General features: G+C 31.5%; 1 protein-coding gene across 1 annotated transcript in view; it reads left to right on the top strand.

The window, feature by feature from the left end:
* The first annotated feature begins 1242 nt into the window (after nt 1–1242).
* LOC134697354 (COMM domain-containing protein 5-like) overlaps nt 1243–20639 on the top strand; it is a 31883-nt gene continuing 12486 nt past the window's right edge. Inside the window, exons 1-3 of the mRNA XM_063559578.1 lie at nt 1243–1572; nt 7357–7517; nt 18313–18341. Coding sequence (XP_063415648.1) covers nt 1425–1572; nt 7357–7517; nt 18313–18341 — 338 coding nt within the window. The 5' untranslated portion in view covers nt 1243–1424. The remainder of the gene's footprint in view (nt 1573–7356; nt 7518–18312; nt 18342–20639) is intronic.

The raw sequence follows: 20639 nt of genomic DNA, 5'->3' as shown, positions 1-20639 counted from the left end.
CATCGTTTCCTCAAGACCATGCTCGCGAATGGTGTTAAGGGAGAGCCGAAAATTGAGTTCCTGAAATTTTCATCCCAAATCGAATCAGGAACCTTTGTGTTAGTAGTCCGATGCACTAACCACTACACCACGGCTCTCTACTGATTACTTAGTATAGAAAGTCCCTGGTTAAACTGACTGTTTTATATACTTTGAATGTTAAGAAGGAATGGTCTCTTCTGATACTGACTAAACAAGTTGAAGACAACCCATACTTTGCAAATTTTAGGGGGGGGCGCCCGCCCGCCACGCCCCCGCCTCAACCCGCCCCTGGATATTCAACCAACAATCTAGTATGCTTCCTTATGCTTAGATGAAAACGAAAAACCTGATCAAAACATTATTCTAAACAGGCTCACTTTTCAAACTTTTAACAATCAGAATCGATCCTCTTGCTGATGACATATATGAGATGCAGATAACTAAAATACAACAGGAACATCCAGTTAATTTACAAAGTAAAAATAATTCAATGCAGAAACGTTGTTTGCAATACAAAACAAACAAAAACAAAAAAATTGCTGAAATAGATATTTCAAATCCTTGATATCACCTTTTCATAAACAATCAACAAAAACATAGTTTGACAAAGTTCAGTGTGGATTGTACAAAAATATTGTTGTAAATTTGGTTTAAAGTCACCAATAATTAATTTTCAACAAAAATCAATCCGCAGTAAGGGAGCAACCACGACTCACTTAGCTTTAAAAAGGGGGTGAATGTCATACCCCTCCTGCCTTGTGAAGTTCAATGATCGTTCCCTTATTTTTTTCCATCTAAACTTATTATTTTAGACAGAAACCGTATATATGTAGGACATGCATGAAATATTTGCTACTGGACGTTAAGAATAAACAACAAACAACCAATCAATATACAGCACATAGTCTCGATATGAAGCTGGCATTTTAGCTAGCACCTTCCTCATATTATATTTCGAATCTGTGATAATTCCCTTGAAAAATTAGTAAAAGAGTTACTTAGCGGAATTTTTATTTGGTCCTGTCATTGTCAAAGTTGGTCATGGCACATTTTGGAATGCTTTTAAATCGAAATTCTAAAAACAATTCTTAAATCCGTCAAACTCGAGATTATCCTTTGAGAAATAAAACAAGTTTTTTTTTCATTTTGGTCTTGTCATTGCCCTGTCATCCGGTCCAGTCATTAGTGTAACACGGGATTGCCGGACAGGTTATAGCAAATCCTAAATTTACAGAAACTTCCGCTTCCGGATGGGGGCAGATACCCGAAATTTTTGAGATCAGATTAATTTTACTGATATATTTTACTTAATGTTATTGTCATGTCTTGACACAAGTGTTATTTGAAGTTCACACATTTCCCCATTCCGTATTGAAGTTTTCACTAATCTTAATTTTGACAAAATGTCGATAATCCAAGTAACCGGCAGCAGTGGTAGGATAGCAGTTGATCGTACACCATTTTACGGAACAAGAGTTCCACCAGAAATTAAGAAACTATCAAAACCACTGGCTAAACTAGACAAACAGACTTTCAGAAAAATGCTTCAGTGTGAGTTTTCATGATATATTTTCATAAAGGACCAAGTCCTCATTATACTCATTTAGAAATTAAGATTTAAAAAGCAGAGATTTCAAATATTTCAACCCTTACCAAGACAAGAGTTTAAAATGGAATAGGTACTTTGAATGGAAGCACCTGTCATCAATCTCTTTAGTCATTCTGTTTCCAGTTTCAAAAGAGCGGCAATGAGATTCTTTCTGAGTACATAGTCGGAATAATTATGACATCTTGAAAAGCTATTATATTTTTTCTTTGACGCCTAACGTTGCAGGAATGCATCAAAGCAGAAATTTAAGATAGCCTTCCAAGATGTCATAATTATTTGGACTACTGAGTACTCTCCTTTCTCCACAATAATTACAGAAGCCCTATTACTCCCTCTGTGTTGAGTTGGGGATTGTACAAGTGGAAGTGGTGGGTAATATATAAGTTACAGCTATAAATGAGAGGTGCTCTGTTCATGGCAGGATCTTCTAACATTTTTACATTGTACATCATTCTTCTAGCTTTGTTTGTAGTTTCTTTGGGTCTTTCTTGGTAACTTAAAATATAGTTTGTTGAAACCTGGTACTTGATATGTTCTTCCTTTAAGTTCATTCTGAATTCTATCTTTTTACTTTTTGTAGAGCCTTCAACTTTTGTTGCTGGAGGCTCAACATGGGATAGTGATCTGGCAGCAGTGCTGTAAGCTAACCTTTTAAAAGCTTAATATTTCAGAAGGTAGAATACATGTACCGACATTCTCATAAAATTGAGAATGGAAATGGGAAATGTGTCAAAGAGACAACAACCTGACCAAATAAAAAAACAACAGCAGAAGGTCACCAACAGGTCTTCAATGAATGTAGCGAGAAATTCCCGCACCGGAGGCGTCCTTCAGCTGGCCCCTAAACAAATATATACTAGTTCAGTGATAATGAACGCCATACTAATTTCCAAATTGTACACAAGAAACTAAAATTAAAATAATACAAGACTCACAAAGGCCAGAGGCTCCTGACTTGGGACAGGCGCAAAAATGCGGCCGGGTTAAACATGTTTGTGAGATCTCAACCTTCCCCATATATCTCTAACCAATGTAGAAAAGTAAACTCATACTTTTTATGCAGATGCCTTATGTTATTAAGTTTCCATCTGTCATATGTCCATTGTCCTTGACCTCATTTTCATGGTTCAATGACTATTTGAGAATTTTTTTTCTACCAATGTTAGTTTTTCCTGGTTAAGTTTGTCTCTAAGATACATGTATCCAATAAGTTGAGACAACTACATGTATATTTAAAGCATATTTGGTGTAATAAATGATTGTATTAAAGGTGAACATGTATTTCCAGTTTGGTTTATTTGACCTCCTGATATCATTTTTAGCTCACCTGGCCCGAAGGGCCAAGTGAGCTTTTCTCATCACTTGGCGTCCGTCGTCCGTCGTCGTCGTCAGTCGTCGTCGTCGTCCTGCGTCCGGTGTTAACTTTTACAAAAATCTTCTCCTCTGAAACTACTGGGCCAAATTTAACCAAACTTGGCCATAATCATCATTGGGGTATCTAGTTTAAAAATTGTGTCCGGTGACCCCGCCAACCAACCAAGATGGCCGCCATGGCTAAAAATAGAACAATGGGGTAAAATGCAGTTTTTGGCTTATAACTCAAAAACCAAAGCATTTAGAGCAAATCTGACATGGGATAAAATTGTTTAACAGGTTAAGATCTATCTGCCCTGAAATTTTCAGATGAATCTGACATTCCGTTGTTAGGTTGCTGCCCCTGAATTGGTAATTTTAAGGAAATTTTGTTGTTTTTGGTTATTATCTTGAATATTATTTCAGACAGAGATAAACTGTAAACAGCAATAATGTTCAGCAAAGTAAGATCTACAAATAAGTCAACGTGACCAAAATGGTCAGTTGACCACTTTAGGAGTTATTGCCCTTTATAGTCAATTTTTAACCATTTTTCGTAAATCTTAGTAATCTTTTAGAAAAATCTTCTCCTCTGAAACTACGCGGCCAAATTAATTGAAACTTGGCCACAATCATCATTGGGGTATCTAGTTTAAAAATTGTGTCCGATGACCCGGCCAACCAACCAAGATGCCCGCCACGTCTAAAAATAGAACATAGGGGTAAAATGCAGTTTTTGGCTTATAACCCAAAAACCAAAGCATTAAGAGTAAATCTGACACGAAGTAAAATTGTTGATCAGGTCAAGCTCTATCTGCCCTGGAATTTTCAGATGAATTGGATCATCGGTTGTTAGGTTGCTGCCCCTGAATTGGTAATTTTGAGGAAATTTTGCTGTTTTTTTTTGTTTTTATCTTGAATATTATTATACTCAAAAACCAAAGCATTTAGAGCAAATCTGACATGGGGTAAAATTGTTAAACAGGTTAAGATCTATCTGCCCTGAAATTTTCAGATGAATCTGACATTCCGTTGTTAGGTTGCTGCCCCTGAATTGGTAATTTTAAGGAAATTTTGTTGTTTTTGGTTATAATCTTGAATATTATTTCAGACAGAGATAAACTGTAAACAGCAATAATGTTCAGCAAAGTAAGAGCTACAAATAAGTCAACGTGACCAAAATGGTCAGTTGACCACTTTAGGAGTTATTGCCCTTTATAGTCAATTTTTAACCATTTTTCGTAAATCTTAGTAATCTTTTAGAAAAATCTTCTCCTCTGAAACTACGCGGCCAAATTAATTGAAACTTGGCCACAATCATCATTGGGGTATCTAGTTTAAAAATTGTGTCCGATGACCCAGCCAACCAACCAAGATGGCCGCCACGTCTAAAAATAGAACATAGGGGTAAAATGCAGTTTTTGGCTTATAACTCAAAAACCAAAGCATTAAGAGTAAATCTGACACGAAGTAAAATTGTTGATCAGGTCAAGCTCTATCTGCCCTGGAATTTTCAGATGAATTGGATCATCGGTTGTTAGGTTGCTGCCCCTAAATGGTAATTTTGAGGAAATTTTGCTGTTTTTTTTGTTTTTATCTTGAATATTATTATAGATAGGGATAAACTGTAAACAGCAATAATGTACAGCAAAGTAAGTAATTTGTAGATTTTCACTAACATTTTCCACAGAAACTACTGTTATAGATAGAGATAATTGTAAGCAGCAAAAATGTTTAGTAAAGTAAGATCTACAAACACATCACCATCACCAAAACACAATTTTGTCATGAATCCATCTGTGTACAATGTTTAATATTAACATAGACCAAGGTGAGCGACACAGGCTCTTTAGAGCCTCTAGTTAACTAAAAATGTCAGTTATTACTTGGGGATGTACGACTGGCAGTCGGGTGGGTGTCAACCAAATGTTGTCCCTGCATTTACCAATGAACTGCTCAACCAAAGCTGTCAAAATTTTAATATGTTATTACTGACAACAAAATGAAGGTCAAGTTCAATAATAATGATTTTGACTTTTACCGTCATGACCGTTCAGGAGTTATGGTTCTTGAAAGATTTAAAAATGGTGTTTCCAGTCGTGTCGGTGCATTTACGCATGAACTTTTCAACCAAAGCTTCCCAAATTTTAATATGTTGTTACTGATAACAAAATGGAGGTCAAGTTAAATAATGACGATTTTGACTTTTACCGTTCAGGAGTTATGGTTCTTGAAAGATTGAAAATGGCAGTTCCAGTCATGTCCATGCATTTACGAATGAACTGTTCAACCAAAGCTTCCCAAATTTTAATATGTTGTTACTGATGACAAAATGGAGGTCAAGTTTAATAATGTCTATTTTTATTTTTACCATTTAGGAGTTATGGTTCTTGTGATATTGCCAGGAAACAAATAAATGTTAATAAATTCGGTTTGCTGTTGTTGTGACAGCCTTTTGTCTTGGACTACGTTAAGTTTATGTGATAGTTGTAGAAAAAACTTTATATTTAGATTTATTAATTTAACATAATGTCAAGCATTAGTAAAGAAGGCGAGACATTTTTATTTTTTAAAAGGTTCCTAAATTCATGATGCTAAACTACCATATTTTAAGTGTATTCTCACTTATGTATGCTGAATTAGGCTTCCTGATTTTAATTGCTTTTTACATCATCATGTATCTAAAAATAATTCACTTGATATTTAATTATTTTTCATCAAAACTTAAAGAATAGAGCTTCCCTTGTTTCTCCCTGACTTACTTCGTGTACTCTTTATGCATATAGACAAAGGCTTCCTTAATTTGCAAACTCTTATCTTAATTTTACAATGAATATGTTAAATAAGGCTTCCTTATATAACTTTAACACTTATAATAATTTTCTATTAATAATTACTAGCACCCGTCTTCAAATAGTTTCAGGACTGACTCAATCAATTTAAGTGTCCAAAGTTCATCTTTTGCTCAGATTGGTTGTATACTGTACAGCTTTAATAAAATATTATAGTTCTTCCTATATATTTAACCATTTCATCTTGTCTAGTTTTTTTTAGTCAAAATCAGGTCCTGTGATATCCTAGGTGTTGTAAACAATTTACTAATTAACTTTAGGTCACTGGTGTTCACTGAAGTACAGGAAATATATTCGCCCACAAACCTTTTGGTACCTGTTAGATACTAACTGAACCCATATGTACATGTAGCCTTGAAATATTTTATTCACCAGGACAGAAGTACATTTGTACTTGAAGGAAGTGTTTATTTTGTAATTTCATTATAATTAATAAACCCTTAAGTTTTTCTTGTTTCTAGTTTTGTTGGCTCTTGTTTGTAATTGAGTAGTATTGACATTCAAAAAATAGGACTGTACTTGCAGGTTTAAATAATTGTCTTTTAAGTCTCATTATTGAATTGGGATAATATATATTCAATAAATTGTCACATGGTCTATAACCCAAATTTAATGGTCTTGGTCTTTTTTTGTTATTTCACATTTTCCTAGCCAAAATAAAATTATGGATTGATATAGATCTCTAATAAAATTAAGAGGAATATGTCTTTCAACAAATGTAATTAATTTGACACAGAATATCATCAAATAGTGGTTGATTAATACCCTGATCAACACAGAACTTGTGTCAAGGGTCATACATTAGGAGTATTTTTTTTTTATTTTGAAGATTAATGTAATAATATATATGAGGGTAGTAATGGGGAGACCTTCATTAGGAATAATGAGAAAAAGTCTTGCCAAATAACGCTAACATTAATTTTTGGTGCATGATAATAAAATGTACACACTCTTTTCCAAAAATAACATTGACAATAATTATTTGAGACCTCTGACGAATCAGGATAAGGATATTTTGATGAATCAGGGTAAAATTGTAACCAATTTAACGCTAACAGTAGCCAAAAATGACTGTTTGACGTCAGAAGATGAAGGGCATTCCAACCCTCATAAATAAACGTGTAGAAGTAAATTTGTAAGAGTTATATTTTCTTTTGTAGGTTTGAATTATCTCCCCTAAGTCTTCTCCAAAAATTTACTATTAAATATATATTCTTAAAATTTTCCTCCTTCTCTGGTTTTCTGTTTTTAGCAGAGATCAAACTTAGTTTTCTTGTTTGAATTGTTCTAAATTGTCATTTCGAGGCCTTTTATAGCTTCTTATGCAGTATGGGCTTTGCTCATTGTTGAAGTCTATATGGTGACCTATAGTTGTTTATTTCTGTGTCATTTGGTCTCTTGTGGAGAGTTGTCTCATTGGAAATCATACAACATCTTCTTTTTTATACTTACATGATAACAAAGAAAGGAATGTTAATATCGTAATATTGAGGGTAATTTATCAAAATTTTGTTATTTCAGTGATAGTAAGTTCATTGGAAGGGAAGGATGTAGAATTTTCTCAACTTAAACAGTTAGAGACATCTGACTTCAATGAAGAATTACTGAGTATCATATACACAGGGATGATCCAGTTGTTAAAGCTAGCAATGAGATTACCACTGGTCTCTCTTAAACCAGAGGTAGGTACAATATTTTTTTGCTGTAAATTTAGAAATTATTGCCTGAATTTATTATTGTATATTTTGAAGAAAGGAAATTCTTCATACATCTATATATATATATATCTATCAGATATCAGAATGCCAATTCTTATAATTGCAATAATCACCCAGTCGCATTATCCTCAATAATAAAAACCTCGCAATTATTTCTGAAGTAACAATACTGTGGATTCATTTTTATATGACAGCAAAGTTTTTGCGGTCATAAATTGGTGTGACGTTGGCGTCGTCATGGTTGTCTGAAGACCTTTGGTTTTTGCAATATAACTTTAGTATAAGTAAATAGAAATTTATTAAATTTAAACACATTAGGTTTATGACAACAACAAAAAAGGTGGAATTAATTTTGAAAGTTTTGGTCTGTACACTTTAAGAATTAGGGGCCAAAAAAGGGTCCAACAAGCATTTTTCTTGGTTTTCGCACAATAGCTCTAGTATAAGTAAATAGAAATCTATGAAATTTTAACACAAGATTTATGACCACAAAAGAAAGGTTGTGATTGATTTTGGGAGTTTTGGTACCAACAAATTTGGAATTTGGGGCTAAAAAAGGGCCCAAATTAGCATTCATTTTGGTTTTCGCACAATAACTGGAGTATAAGTGAATAGAAATCTATGCAATTTAAACACAAGGTGTATGACTACAAAAGATATTGGAACATCACAAAGGGATGGTACAAATTTTCTTCTGGAGTTAAGGTTTAAACCGCTCAGGAATAAGGTGCAAAAAAGGGGGAAAAGGGTTCCAGGTTAATGGACAATTACTTGAGGTGGTATTGGAGTCTAAAATAAAAATGATAGAATTTGTTCATACTTTATCAAAATGTAGTATCTATTGAAACATGTTCAAAATATTATAAAAATGAAAGGTCACCGCACATTTTCTCGAGCTACAGGAGGTGACAAAATGACACATTTTGTATGGAAAAAGCACCATTTTGTGAATAGACACTAAACAAAATGAGAGTATTGTAAAATTAATTAGGAAAAGATTGCTTTCAGACAATGCTTTTAGAATATCAAAAGAAAAGATAGGGTCACCGTAAGTTTTTTCCAGCTAAAAGACAAAAATAGGAATATTTCATGTAGATTCCTTCAGAAAATGCACTGTTTTAGAGTTACCTCCCCTTAAAATGCCAATTTGAAAATATTCAAAAACAACCAAAAATAGTCTACACTTGTAAAATAATTAATATTTATAAGTTATATTCTTATAAATTGGTTCTTTTGAATGAAAATTCACATGAAATATCTGCATTTCTGCATCAAATTTTCCTTATTTGATTTAAAATATGGACCTCAGATTCTCTGTTTTTTACAATCAAAGATGGCGAAAGACACCCATACCACCTTAAGTACAAAACATAATTAAAAAGCAGTGTAAGGTTAGTAATTGAAACTCATTTGAATATCTCACCTAAACTGCTTTTAAATTATGTATAATGAAAATTTGCCAAATATTTTATTATTAATAAATTCCATTGGAAATATGCCAATAACTTTAGTTTAATGAACTTCATTGGAAATTTGCCAATATAAATTGTTGCTGTTGAAGCTTTTTTGTTTATCTCACCTAAATTGCTTTTAAATTATGTATATTGGAAATTTGCCAATAACTTAAGTTTAATAAACTTCATTGGAAATTTGCCAATATAAAATGTTGCTGATGAAGCTTTTTTTTTTTTTTTTAGCCATGATTATTATTCTTTGAAAATTGGAGTTATCTTTCTTTGTCCACAATAGTAGTTGAATCAACTTAAATCAATGCAATATACAATATACAATGCAACATTCACTTTTACTACCAACTGAAAAATTAAAACAATCTTTGCCATTCAGTGATTACAAGCACTTTGATTACCATTCTAGGGTTATGCCCCTTTACAGGTGGAAAAATTGAAGATTTGTTTTTCGTTTCTGTTCTCTTCTGTTCTTTGGACACATTCCCCATTTATTTTTTTAGAAGTAATTATTAATTAATTTTAATTTTAACCATGACATTATATATTTTAATATTTTATGATATATTTAAATGAGTAGTTATTGTTGCAAACTTCATTAGAAATTTGAATTGAGGTCACTTTTGGAATGAGGGAAAGGGGGTGAATAAAAAAAATTGGAGGGCATTCAAATTTTTCAGATTTCAGAAATAAAAAGAAAATTTCTTCAAACCATTTTTTTAGAGGATTAATATTCCAAAGTGAGTTTTTCAAAAGCAAACAAAAAATGTTTAAGTTTATTAGACCACATTCATTCTGTGTCAGAAATCTATGCTGTGTGAACTATTTAATCACAATCTAAATTCAGAGCTGAATCCAGCTTGAATGGTGTGTCCATACTTGCCACAAGCATTCAGGGTTCTACCTCTGCTGTCGTATAAAACAGCACCCTGCATAGCATCTGGTTTTTATGTACCAATTTTATACAAATATTTGTTGTTGTGGATATGCCAAAATCTGGAGAATCCTTTAGAAAATGTGTATTTCATTGAATTTTTAAATTTGTGGTGTATCCATACCCACTTATTCCACGAAAATTGGTATCCTACAAATAATAATAAATCTAATGTACAGTTAAAAAGATGTTATTTTAGATACACAGTTCTTCAGTATGTAATGATAAAATATTTTTAGCTGTAACATTAAAGAGTTTGGTAATGATTTTGGATTAAGGAATGCCCCCACATGCAATGTTTGAATCCTTCCCAAGGTTTTAACTTTGCTTCTGGTCCATTTTGGTTTTACCAGCTCAGGGTGTATTTGGTTTTGGGTTTTCAATTTTTTGTCTCCAGTATCACTGACTGTAGATAAAATAATTGTGATCAGTTGTAAACATTGAACAAACAGCTACAAAACAGATAGGTTTTGATTACTGTAATTCAGTAATTAGGTATTGCATGCATTTATGACAATCTCATAAAAATCATTGTTTTTTTTCACCTGTGATACTCTCCATATTACAACATTGGATTTTAATCAGATTGCATTTATAATGGGGATTTTTGAAGAATGAATAAAACTGCTAGATTGATTACTGCGATTATAGGACAATCTACAAACAAATATATATATCAAATTTTAGAATGCTGGTTATTATTGCGATACCCAACCAGTCACATTATAACCATTAATAAAAACCTCACAATAATTTCTTAATTTACAGTATTCCTTATACTAGAATTCAGATATGAGTATCTTATGTAAAGAAGAATATCACAGTCTAATTTTAAGGTGAAGGAATCCTCGGTTTATAAATCATATAAGACATTATATTAGATGAAAGAGGTACTTGCAAAGGGCAAATAATTTCTTGTTTGAAATAACAAGGTTAAAAAAAGTAATTTGAAAATATTCAAAACACTCTGCATTAAATATGATGGACATGCTATTGTGTAGCTACAGTTCATAAGCTTATACATTATATGAGCCTCTTGTTTCAGGTGCTCGTTGAATTATCTCCCTTTGAATGTGCTTTTGTTACAAAAGGAATATTACAATTGAACTGGACCAAAAAGTAAATTTACCTTTAAAAATTGCTAGTACATGCACTTGTATAAATATCCATAATATTTAACAGGTTTACAGTTCAGATTTTGACACTAACTCATGTGAAGATGAATTTGATATAAAAAATTTAGGACAACATTACAAAGGCCATTTGCTATTGCATGTACAGCTAACGGCTTAAATTTGTCCTAAATTTTTTAAATCAAATTTATCATCACATGAATTTTATGTTTGATTAGTGAGTTGGTTACAAAATTTAAAGTTTTAACCATTAAAATATTAAAGATATTCATCAAGATTTTTAGGTAAAAAGTTGGTATAATTTAATGTCATTTAAACAATGACAAAAAAATGTTTAGTTCTGACACTTTTTTGTTTAGAATAATACAAATTTAAATGCATGCATCTGCATAGATGAAATTTATGAGATGTTTGAGCATATGAACAAACACTGTTAACTATTTAGGTTGTCTCCCATGCTTTCTATATTTGCAAAGGTATTTGAAAATTCCCCTTATACTGTGGATTCATTATTTTTGTTGCATACCAATCTTTGTGGATTTTATGGGTTTAGGTGAACCACCAAATAAAAAAAACCCAACAAAATACATTTTTTTTGTAGGCTTGTAAGCAGACTTGGGTAAAACCACAAAATTCAATATCCACAAATATTCAATTTTTCTTTAATCCACGAAAATTGATACCCATGAAAATAAATGAATCCACAGTACTCTATCAGATGTATTTAAAAAAAATAATGTCTATGGGATCATAAATTTTGTTTGCTTTTTATACCTGGTCAGAAAACTAGTGGATTTCGAAAGTTATTTTAAACAGAAAGTTGGGAAGAGTGTTATCAGATCCTTGTACGCAAAGTGTCATCACAAGATTACCTTGAGTAATTCAGTCCCTCCCCGTAATCGATCTATTTTATGGTATTGCCAGGTGTTGATTGTAGATCAGTTGAATATAAGGACTGAATCATTCGAGTTAGTGGCAAATCCAAAAATTTTCATAAGTGGGGGCCCACTGACTGCCTAGGACTGCATAGAAGGGGCCTATACTCCTGTCACACTTCAGTGATTCCCAATATTACCAACCAAAATTTCCCCAAATAACCCACCCCCCTAAATTAGCCTCTGAGGGTTTTCACTGGATCTATCTTTTAGTATGATTGTATAATTACCTAAATATTCCTCATGACTTTTGCAGTAGTTCATATAATCATTTAACAGACATGGCCAGAATTGATTTAAGTAAGAGAGAAAAGCATATACTATTTGGTTTACACCTGAAAACTATAGGAGATACATGATAAATCATTATTACCATTAAGACTGTCCACTAGAGTCCAGAGGAAGTCTACTTGTGCACTTACTATTTATAAAAAAAATAGGAGATGTGGTATGATTGCCTTGCAATGAAACAACTATTTACCTTAGTTTAAAAGTCAAAGACATAAGCAATTGTAGGTCATTGAATGGCCTTCAACTTTCCACCAAAGTTCAAACAAAGTAGATGTAAGCAAAAACTAGGCAACCATACTGTGTTCAACTATGAGAAAAACCTGGTCTGTATAGTCTGCTATGAAAAGCTTTGACATGAAAAATGTCGATTCACATCATTTGGACACTTGTGAATAATAAATATTCTCATTGGCTATCAAACCTCACCTCCTTACATTTATAGATTGGTAGATATTGGTATTCTGATACTTATGATATCATTATTCTTTGATCTCCTGTAGTTTCAAGATATATTTTTCTACTTTCAAAAGTAAACACCAGAATATGTATAAGGGAGCAGTAGCTTATATTAAATCTTATGTCATGTATGTTTGCATTGGTGAGTAAATATCTTACTTCTTTACCATTTCAAATTTGATTTTGTTATAAATAATTAAGAGCGACACCAATTATCATTTCGACATAAATGTATTTAATTTTTTTTTGAATAGACCAGGGCATGACTAATTTGATGACAGATTTTTTTCATAAATAATTAGTTGCTAATGAGAAAATGATTTATCCATGATGGGATAAGAAATGATAGTATTTATGAATGAAAAGTGACAATTGTTTACACTTCAAAGTACTTGGTATTCATTTCAATCGGTGTTCTCACTTTTCCAGTTTTATTATTTATAATTGCAAAATGACAATGTGAGTTATTCTCCTCACCTTTCCTCAGTTTACTGCTGTCAATTGTTGTCTGTTACAACAATTTTCTCCTCTGTAATTTTTGGACCAATTTGAAGGAAACTTAGCCAACTTCAAGGAAGACAGATTTATATATTATTGTTACAAAATCTCAGTATTTAATCTGTTGTATAATTGTATTTTATGCACTTTTGAAAAATGAAATATTGTTTAAACTAAACTTAGCCACACACATCCTTGGAGTATCTATTTAACAAAATATGTTTGACAATCTCATCTGCTTACCAACATTTCGTAATCATTGCTAAGAATGAAATATTTGGAATAAATAACTGAAGTCTGATAAAACAAAGAATTCAATAACACATACCTTTCTCATAGGAATGAATCTTTGGCAATGAAAATCAAATATCTATATTTTTCTCCAATCTATGAAAATTGTTAACGATGAAAATAAATGAATTCAAAATATCTTGGAAGTTATTATAAATAGAGTACATGTATTATTGTATTATAACTCAATTGATGATTCAGTAAAACTAATCAGCAAAATATTAACTGTGTAAGAAAATGCCTGAACCAAGTCAGGAATATGACAGTTATCCTTTCCATTGATGTGTTTGAACTTTTGATTTTGCCATTTGATTAGGGACTTTCCATTTGAATTTTCTCAAGAGTTCAGTATTTTTGCGATTCTACTTTTTTTTATGGAAACGAATATCAATACATCTGTGAACCTATTTTGATTAAATTTCTATAATACAAAGTCTGCTACTGTTGATTAAAGAACCATAAAAAAAAAAAACGCTATTCAACATTTATTTTGTACTTGAGTGTTCCAAAAATCAATTAAAGAAAAAGGCAACAGTAGTATATCGCTGTTCAAAACTCCTTAATCCATGGACTGAGGGAAACGCATTACATATAAGAGGAGAACAACGACACAACATTAAAATGTAAAACACACAGAAATGGACTAAGCATTAGGCAAAATCGGATGAGAATAACAAATATAACATCAAAACCAAATACATGAATTTTGGATAGAAAAGTTCCGTGACACATCTTTGAGTAATGTTCAAAACTCGAAAATCCATGAACAAAAACATATATGTGCATGTATAACTTGCATAAGGTTGATTTCTATTTGATACATCTCATATAATTTAAAATAAGTTAACATAGCTAAAATGGTCACTACTCCTTATAAACGTATTTACACTTTTCGTATTTTGTCTTCAAATGACTTTAGATCGCCTGCGATTAACCTTATGACGTTAAGCAACAATCTCTTTATTATTGTGACGTCAAATTTTTTGAATTGTTATGTCAAAGTTTACGGGAACCTGTGTGATTCTACTTATTTGAGGACAAATTTGCATACAAGTGTAAATACGTCTATATAAGTCATTGTCATGGCATTTGAAAAAACCGTAGAGGATAAGTGTATTTGTAAACAGCAAAGATGATAAAAAATAATAAGATCAGGATCTTTAAATAATTCTATATGACTGAACTCATCAATTGACTCATTTCAATTTCTTATTATCTTATGAAGTTTATTGGATTTACAAAAACTCTACTTTAACTTAAATAAACACCAAGATAATATTTAAGCCCCTAAAGTTCACATCCTCTACGGCTATTTGTTTGACTATATATCCTCTACGGCTATTTGTTTGACTATATGTATTCTATCTTCAAGATTAAATTATCAAAATTAAGGTATCTAATGTTTTCACATTTTTTATGCCCCACCTACGATAGTAGAGGGGCATTATGTTTTCTGGTCTGTGCGTCCGTTCGTCCGTCCGTCCGTCTGTCTGTCCCGCTTCAGGTTAAAGTTTTTGGTCAAGGTAGTTTTTGATGAAGTTGAAGTCCAATCGACTTCAAACTTGGTACACATGTTCCCTATGATATGATCTTTCTAATTTTTACCCCAATTTCACGGTCCACTGAACATAGAAAATGATAGTGCGAGTGGGGCATTCGTGTATTGAGGACACATTCTTGTTTCACATTTGTTTTTGTTGTAGGGAATTAAGGATGTTTGTTACTCCTGTTTTTAATTTTATATCAGATATTCAGATTCCATAAATAGCTTTATCCGTGTAGTGCCAATACTTTTTTTTCAATTTGATTACATATATTTAGTATAAAAAGCAATTTTTGAAAATCTTATCAAATCCTTGTTCTTTTTAATAAGAATAAGTACTCTGACCTGTAATTTTTTTCTACCTTTTAATTTAGGGAGGGGAGCGAACATCCTTTTAAGAGAGGTGCTAATTATCATTTTGACATATGTATTTAAAAAATGTATAAAATAGACCAGGGCATGATTAATTCAATGAATGCTTTTTGCATAAATAAATAGTTGCTAATGAGAAAATGATTTACTTCATGAGGATAAAGGAAATGATAGTATTTATGAATGAAAAGTGACAATTGTTTACAATTAAAAATAATCAAGTATTCATTCAGTTTGATAATTTTGTTGTTCAGATGCTCTCACTTTTCCAGTGTTCAGCTTTTTTGTATTGGAGAACAAAATAAAACTATTTGTTAATATTTTTGCAAAATATCAGTGTCAGCTACTCTCATCACTTGACCTCCTCCATCTGCTGTCCATTGCTGTCCATTAACTTTTACAAAATTCCCCTGCTCTATATATGTATACATTTTGGGTCAATTTGAACCCAACCTAGCCACAAATATCCTTTGAGTAAATGTACAATATGATATATCTGACGATCTCAGCAGCCTACCAACATTGCTTAAAATAGAACAGCGAATGAATAATTGATGTTTTGTGTACAGTAAATTGACTATTAGTGTCTCTCTCTGACTATTGCAACTCTTTCAAAATTCTGACCAAATTGCAATTTGTTATATAAATTCAAACTGTTCAACTAGTCAGAATTTTGAACAAATTGAACAATTAACATTTGAAAGTGCAAGGTGATAAAATAAAACATACTATACTAAATCCTATAAGATTTTAACTCCACATTTATGCTGATGTGAAAATTAAATCTATCAGTTTGTATAGATGTAATTTCATGGTAAGTATATTTAACCAAATTCATATAAAATCAAGTTTCAAAGAATCTATTTGTTATCAAATCTAGAAAATTGGTACCCATGAAAATGAATGAATTCACAGTATCTTGAAAACTATTGATAAATAGAGGAAAACTATACACCAAGATTTAGAATTAAGTCACAAAGACTGAAATCGACATACTTGGAGCCTCCAGTTACTTATGTTTTTGTTTCCAAAGTTATTAAAAGAGAAGCCAATTATCAAAATATATGAAATAGACAAAGGAGTGTGTGAGTTTTATAAAAATAATCAGCTGTTAATGAGAAATTGATTATGGGATAATCCTTGATAATAATGGAAATTACAATATTTATGAATGGTAATCGACAATTGTTTTTGTACTCTCAGTTTTCCAAAACAATTTCTGCCATATTGGATTTTGAAATAGCGGAATTCTATTGGTTATATTCTTTAAATGAACTTCTTATTTAGCAAGGAACACAATTCATTCATATTGTTTTATTATCTAATTTAAAAAAACAAACTACCAATATTATTAGTTACACAGGATAATGTGATTTATCTTTTACTTATGACTGTTTTTTTACCAATGCATAATAACTTTTTGTTTGATTAATTCATTTTTTCAAACTTAGCCTTAAAGGGTGATAACCCAAATGACACCAATTTTAATAAGAAATGTACCAATCCTAATTTTTGGATGAAAAGAAAATGAAATCTATAATCCAATTTTTATTTTTATTTTTCTGAAAGCACATTATAACAGCTATTTGTTGAGGGGCCAGCTGAAGGACGCCTCCGGGTGCTGGAATTTCTCGCTACAGTGAAGACCTGTTGGTGACCTTCTGCTGTTGTTTTTTTATTTGGTCGGGTTGTTGTCTCTTTGACACATTCCCCATTTCCATTCTCAACTTTAACCATAACTTTTGTTTTTATTTTAAATCTTACAGTACAATGTTCAATTTGCTTTTAATTTACATTTGTACTTTTTTGCAACTTCAGTATATTTTTCTACTGGCTGTATATTTCTCTTATTAAAACATGCCAATTATCGGTACATGTATGCATCTAAAAAGGAGATTTTTTTGGGGATAAAAATACCGATAGAATTGATTGGTATACATACTATCTATCTGTTATTTTACTTCTTTATCCCTTTTGTTTTCATTTCTCCAACTAAGGAGCATTATATTTTTTTGGTCTGTACATCCATTTGTTCTTTTGTCCATCCATTCATTCAATTGTTTGTCCACCTAATGGCCCTATTTCCCAATTCAGGTTAAAGATTTGGTTTAAGTTTTTGGTCATGGTATTTTTTTTATATTTAAGTCCAATCAACCTGAAACTTAGTACACATGTTCTCTAAGATATGATCTTTCCTTTCTAATTTAACTGAAAAATTTGACCCTTATTTTATGGTTCACTGAACATAGAAAAATATAGTGTGAGTTGGGCATCCATGTACTATTTATATGGACACATTTTTGTTAGCATTTATTTTATTTCAATTATGTATTCTAAAATGCTAAAGTAGGTCTGGAGTTCTTTGATATGCTGAAACTAACCATGTATTTAGATTTTTAATATTTGGGCCCGGTTATCAAATTGGTCCACCATGAGGTCTAAAGGGTCTAAAATTGAACATTACATGATTTCTTCAAACATTGATTTCTTGGGGTTCTATCATATGCTGTATCTAATCATGTATTTAGATTTTGGATATTGGACCATAATAGGTAAATGTTCAATTTAAAAATTTTAAGTTTTCAAGTTTAAGTTCTTAGACCACGTTCATTCTGTGTCAGAAACCTATGTTGTGTCAACTATTTAATCACAATCCAAATTCAGAGCTGTATCAATCTTAAATGTTGTGTCCATACTTGCCCCAAATGTTCAGGGTTTCGACCTCTGCGCGGTCATAAAAAGCTGTGCCCTGCTAAGTTCTAGTTTTAATGTTTTGGTATATTTCAGTTTACAATTTTATTGAAATACATGTTAATAGTTTATTCTACTTTTGATTTCAGATGTTTAAAGATGATTTAGTTGAACTACAGTAAGTTTTATTATTATATAGCAGTATAATTATCCCTGCATAACTTAACCAAAATTCAATGTTAGATATTAATAATAAATGGAGTGGGGTGCTCATTTTCGCCACATCTTTTCATGTTTTCTACAGTTTATGTTTAGGTCTAAATGTTTTTGAAGTATACTGATATTTCTATATGAAGATAACTTCAAACGCAAAATATTATTAAGCTTGAAAACGTGTTTGTTTGAATATAATCATCTGAAATGTTAGATTAAAGGGTGTTTGAAATTTCCTGATTTTTTGTCAATGGGGGACACATATTCGCCGTTTTTACATATCTATTTAAAACCAAAAAAACGCAGCTTTAAACAACATTGATCAAATCAATTTCATTATAGATGAATAGCAGACATTTCAAAGGTGTTAAAAGAACTGAAATTTAGGGCATTCAGACAGAGAATTACTAAGAAATATTTCTTTGAATTCGTGTATTTTCTTCATGAAATTGGCCGAAAATCGTTGTCCATTTTTCGGTCCTTTTCAGTAGGTGCCGCAATTTTGTCTCAGTTTTAAAAAATAATTATATTTGTTATATAATATCATTTACTGGTATATGTTTTTCATTTCAGCCATCCCTTGAAGTTTTTATACCTCAAATTCATAAAACGGCGAAATTGTGTCCCCGGCGAATATGGGCACCCCTACACAGTATAGCATATACTGAAAATTGAAGAATTTAAAAAGTTAAACAAACATAAATACCAAACTCTGAGGAAAACTTGTTTTATAGCTAGCTATTCCTCTATCTTGTATGACAGTCACATACTTTATAGCCCCATTCCTAGAGTATTTGATATACTTCACTTGGCTTTCTTGTTTGGCAGTCCAAATTACTCCACTTCTGTACAATAAATTAAGTTGAAATATAGTGAGAAATATTAAATTGATAGCCTTGTACTTATCTATGTGTCTTCAATTCCAGTTTTTTTCAGACAAAAATCTTTAATTTTAGCAACTGAGCATCATGTTTTTCCTTAAAGATTAAGCAGCTGTTACATTAGGAAATAGATGTGAAACAAGTGTGAGCCTCCCCCCAACCCCCTTTTGTGGGAAAATTTGGTCAGCTCATGGGAAATATTTTATGTTTGTCCTCAAAATTCAATATGATATTATGAGTTTATACTTCCTGATGTACAATACAAATGTACTAGGACTTTTTCATATCATGTAATTCCTCTTTTTTGAAGTTAATTAAAAAAAAAACTGTTGTTGCACTAATAATTTGAGAACACTTCCTTATCTATTACAGAAGCTTATGTAATATTCAATTATGAAATGAAGTCAATATAATATTGCATGCCATGCAACCTATAAATCATAGATGACACACAAGATTGCTGAAGCTGTCTGATTTAATGTCACATCCCATGAATTTATATACGGTTCTGAAACTTAATAATTCCTTAGAAATTAATGAAAATTGACTTGGAATGTTTATAGAGGAATGCAAAAGACACCAAAGCAATAACTTATAAGTAAAAAAATGATAGCACCATGGCATAACAAAAAACCCAAAAAAACCAACCATATATAAACCAGAAAAAAGAAAATTAAAGACTGAGTAACACAAAAAACACCAAAAACCATTGGTGAACTCGGGTGCTCTAGAAGGGTATACAGATCCTGCTCCGCTAGACTTAGTTTAGGCACCTGTGTTTGCTAATGTAAGTACACCGGATTTGTCAAACCATGTGATAAGTCTAGTTCAGTAGGTCACTTTCAAGGTAGTACAATGTACATTTGATAGATCATTAATTTACATACATGTATATTATAACCCCACTCTAAATTATAGCTAAGGCTATATTTGATTTACCCTGTTTGTCCATCTGCTGATTTGTCTGTCAAGCTGTTCTTTCAACAAAACATTTCCATTACACGGTTCTCAGAAAGTACTGATCAAAATAAGTTAATATTGGTTAATCAGTTTGACATTAATGAATTGAAATAATGACCAATGCTTTAAGTGTTTAAATATTTGTATACACATCCAATTTTGCATAGGTACTTTGTCTGTACCAACAAATCTGAAGAACTGGAAAATCTACTTTTCATATTCAGTACTATTTGTTACTCTAAAATTATTGTAATATTTAGGTACCTGTATTTTACAATACTTGATTTGTACTTGAAATTTTAATTATTCATATTTTTGGTTACAATGTTACATTTTCAGCATTTTGATAGAAATGTCTATTTCAAATCTCTTAAAATTATGATTTTCAAACATGGAATATTGTGATCGCTTTTGGTATTATT

The sequence above is a fragment of the Mytilus trossulus genome, chromosome 14, assembly GCF_036588685.1.
Source record: "Mytilus trossulus isolate FHL-02 chromosome 14, PNRI_Mtr1.1.1.hap1, whole genome shotgun sequence".
In the NCBI taxonomy this organism is placed as follows: Eukaryota; Metazoa; Mollusca; class Bivalvia; order Mytilida; family Mytilidae; genus Mytilus; species Mytilus trossulus.
Note: the sequence above shows the minus strand (reverse complement) of the source record. Positions and strands in the feature narration are given on the sequence as shown.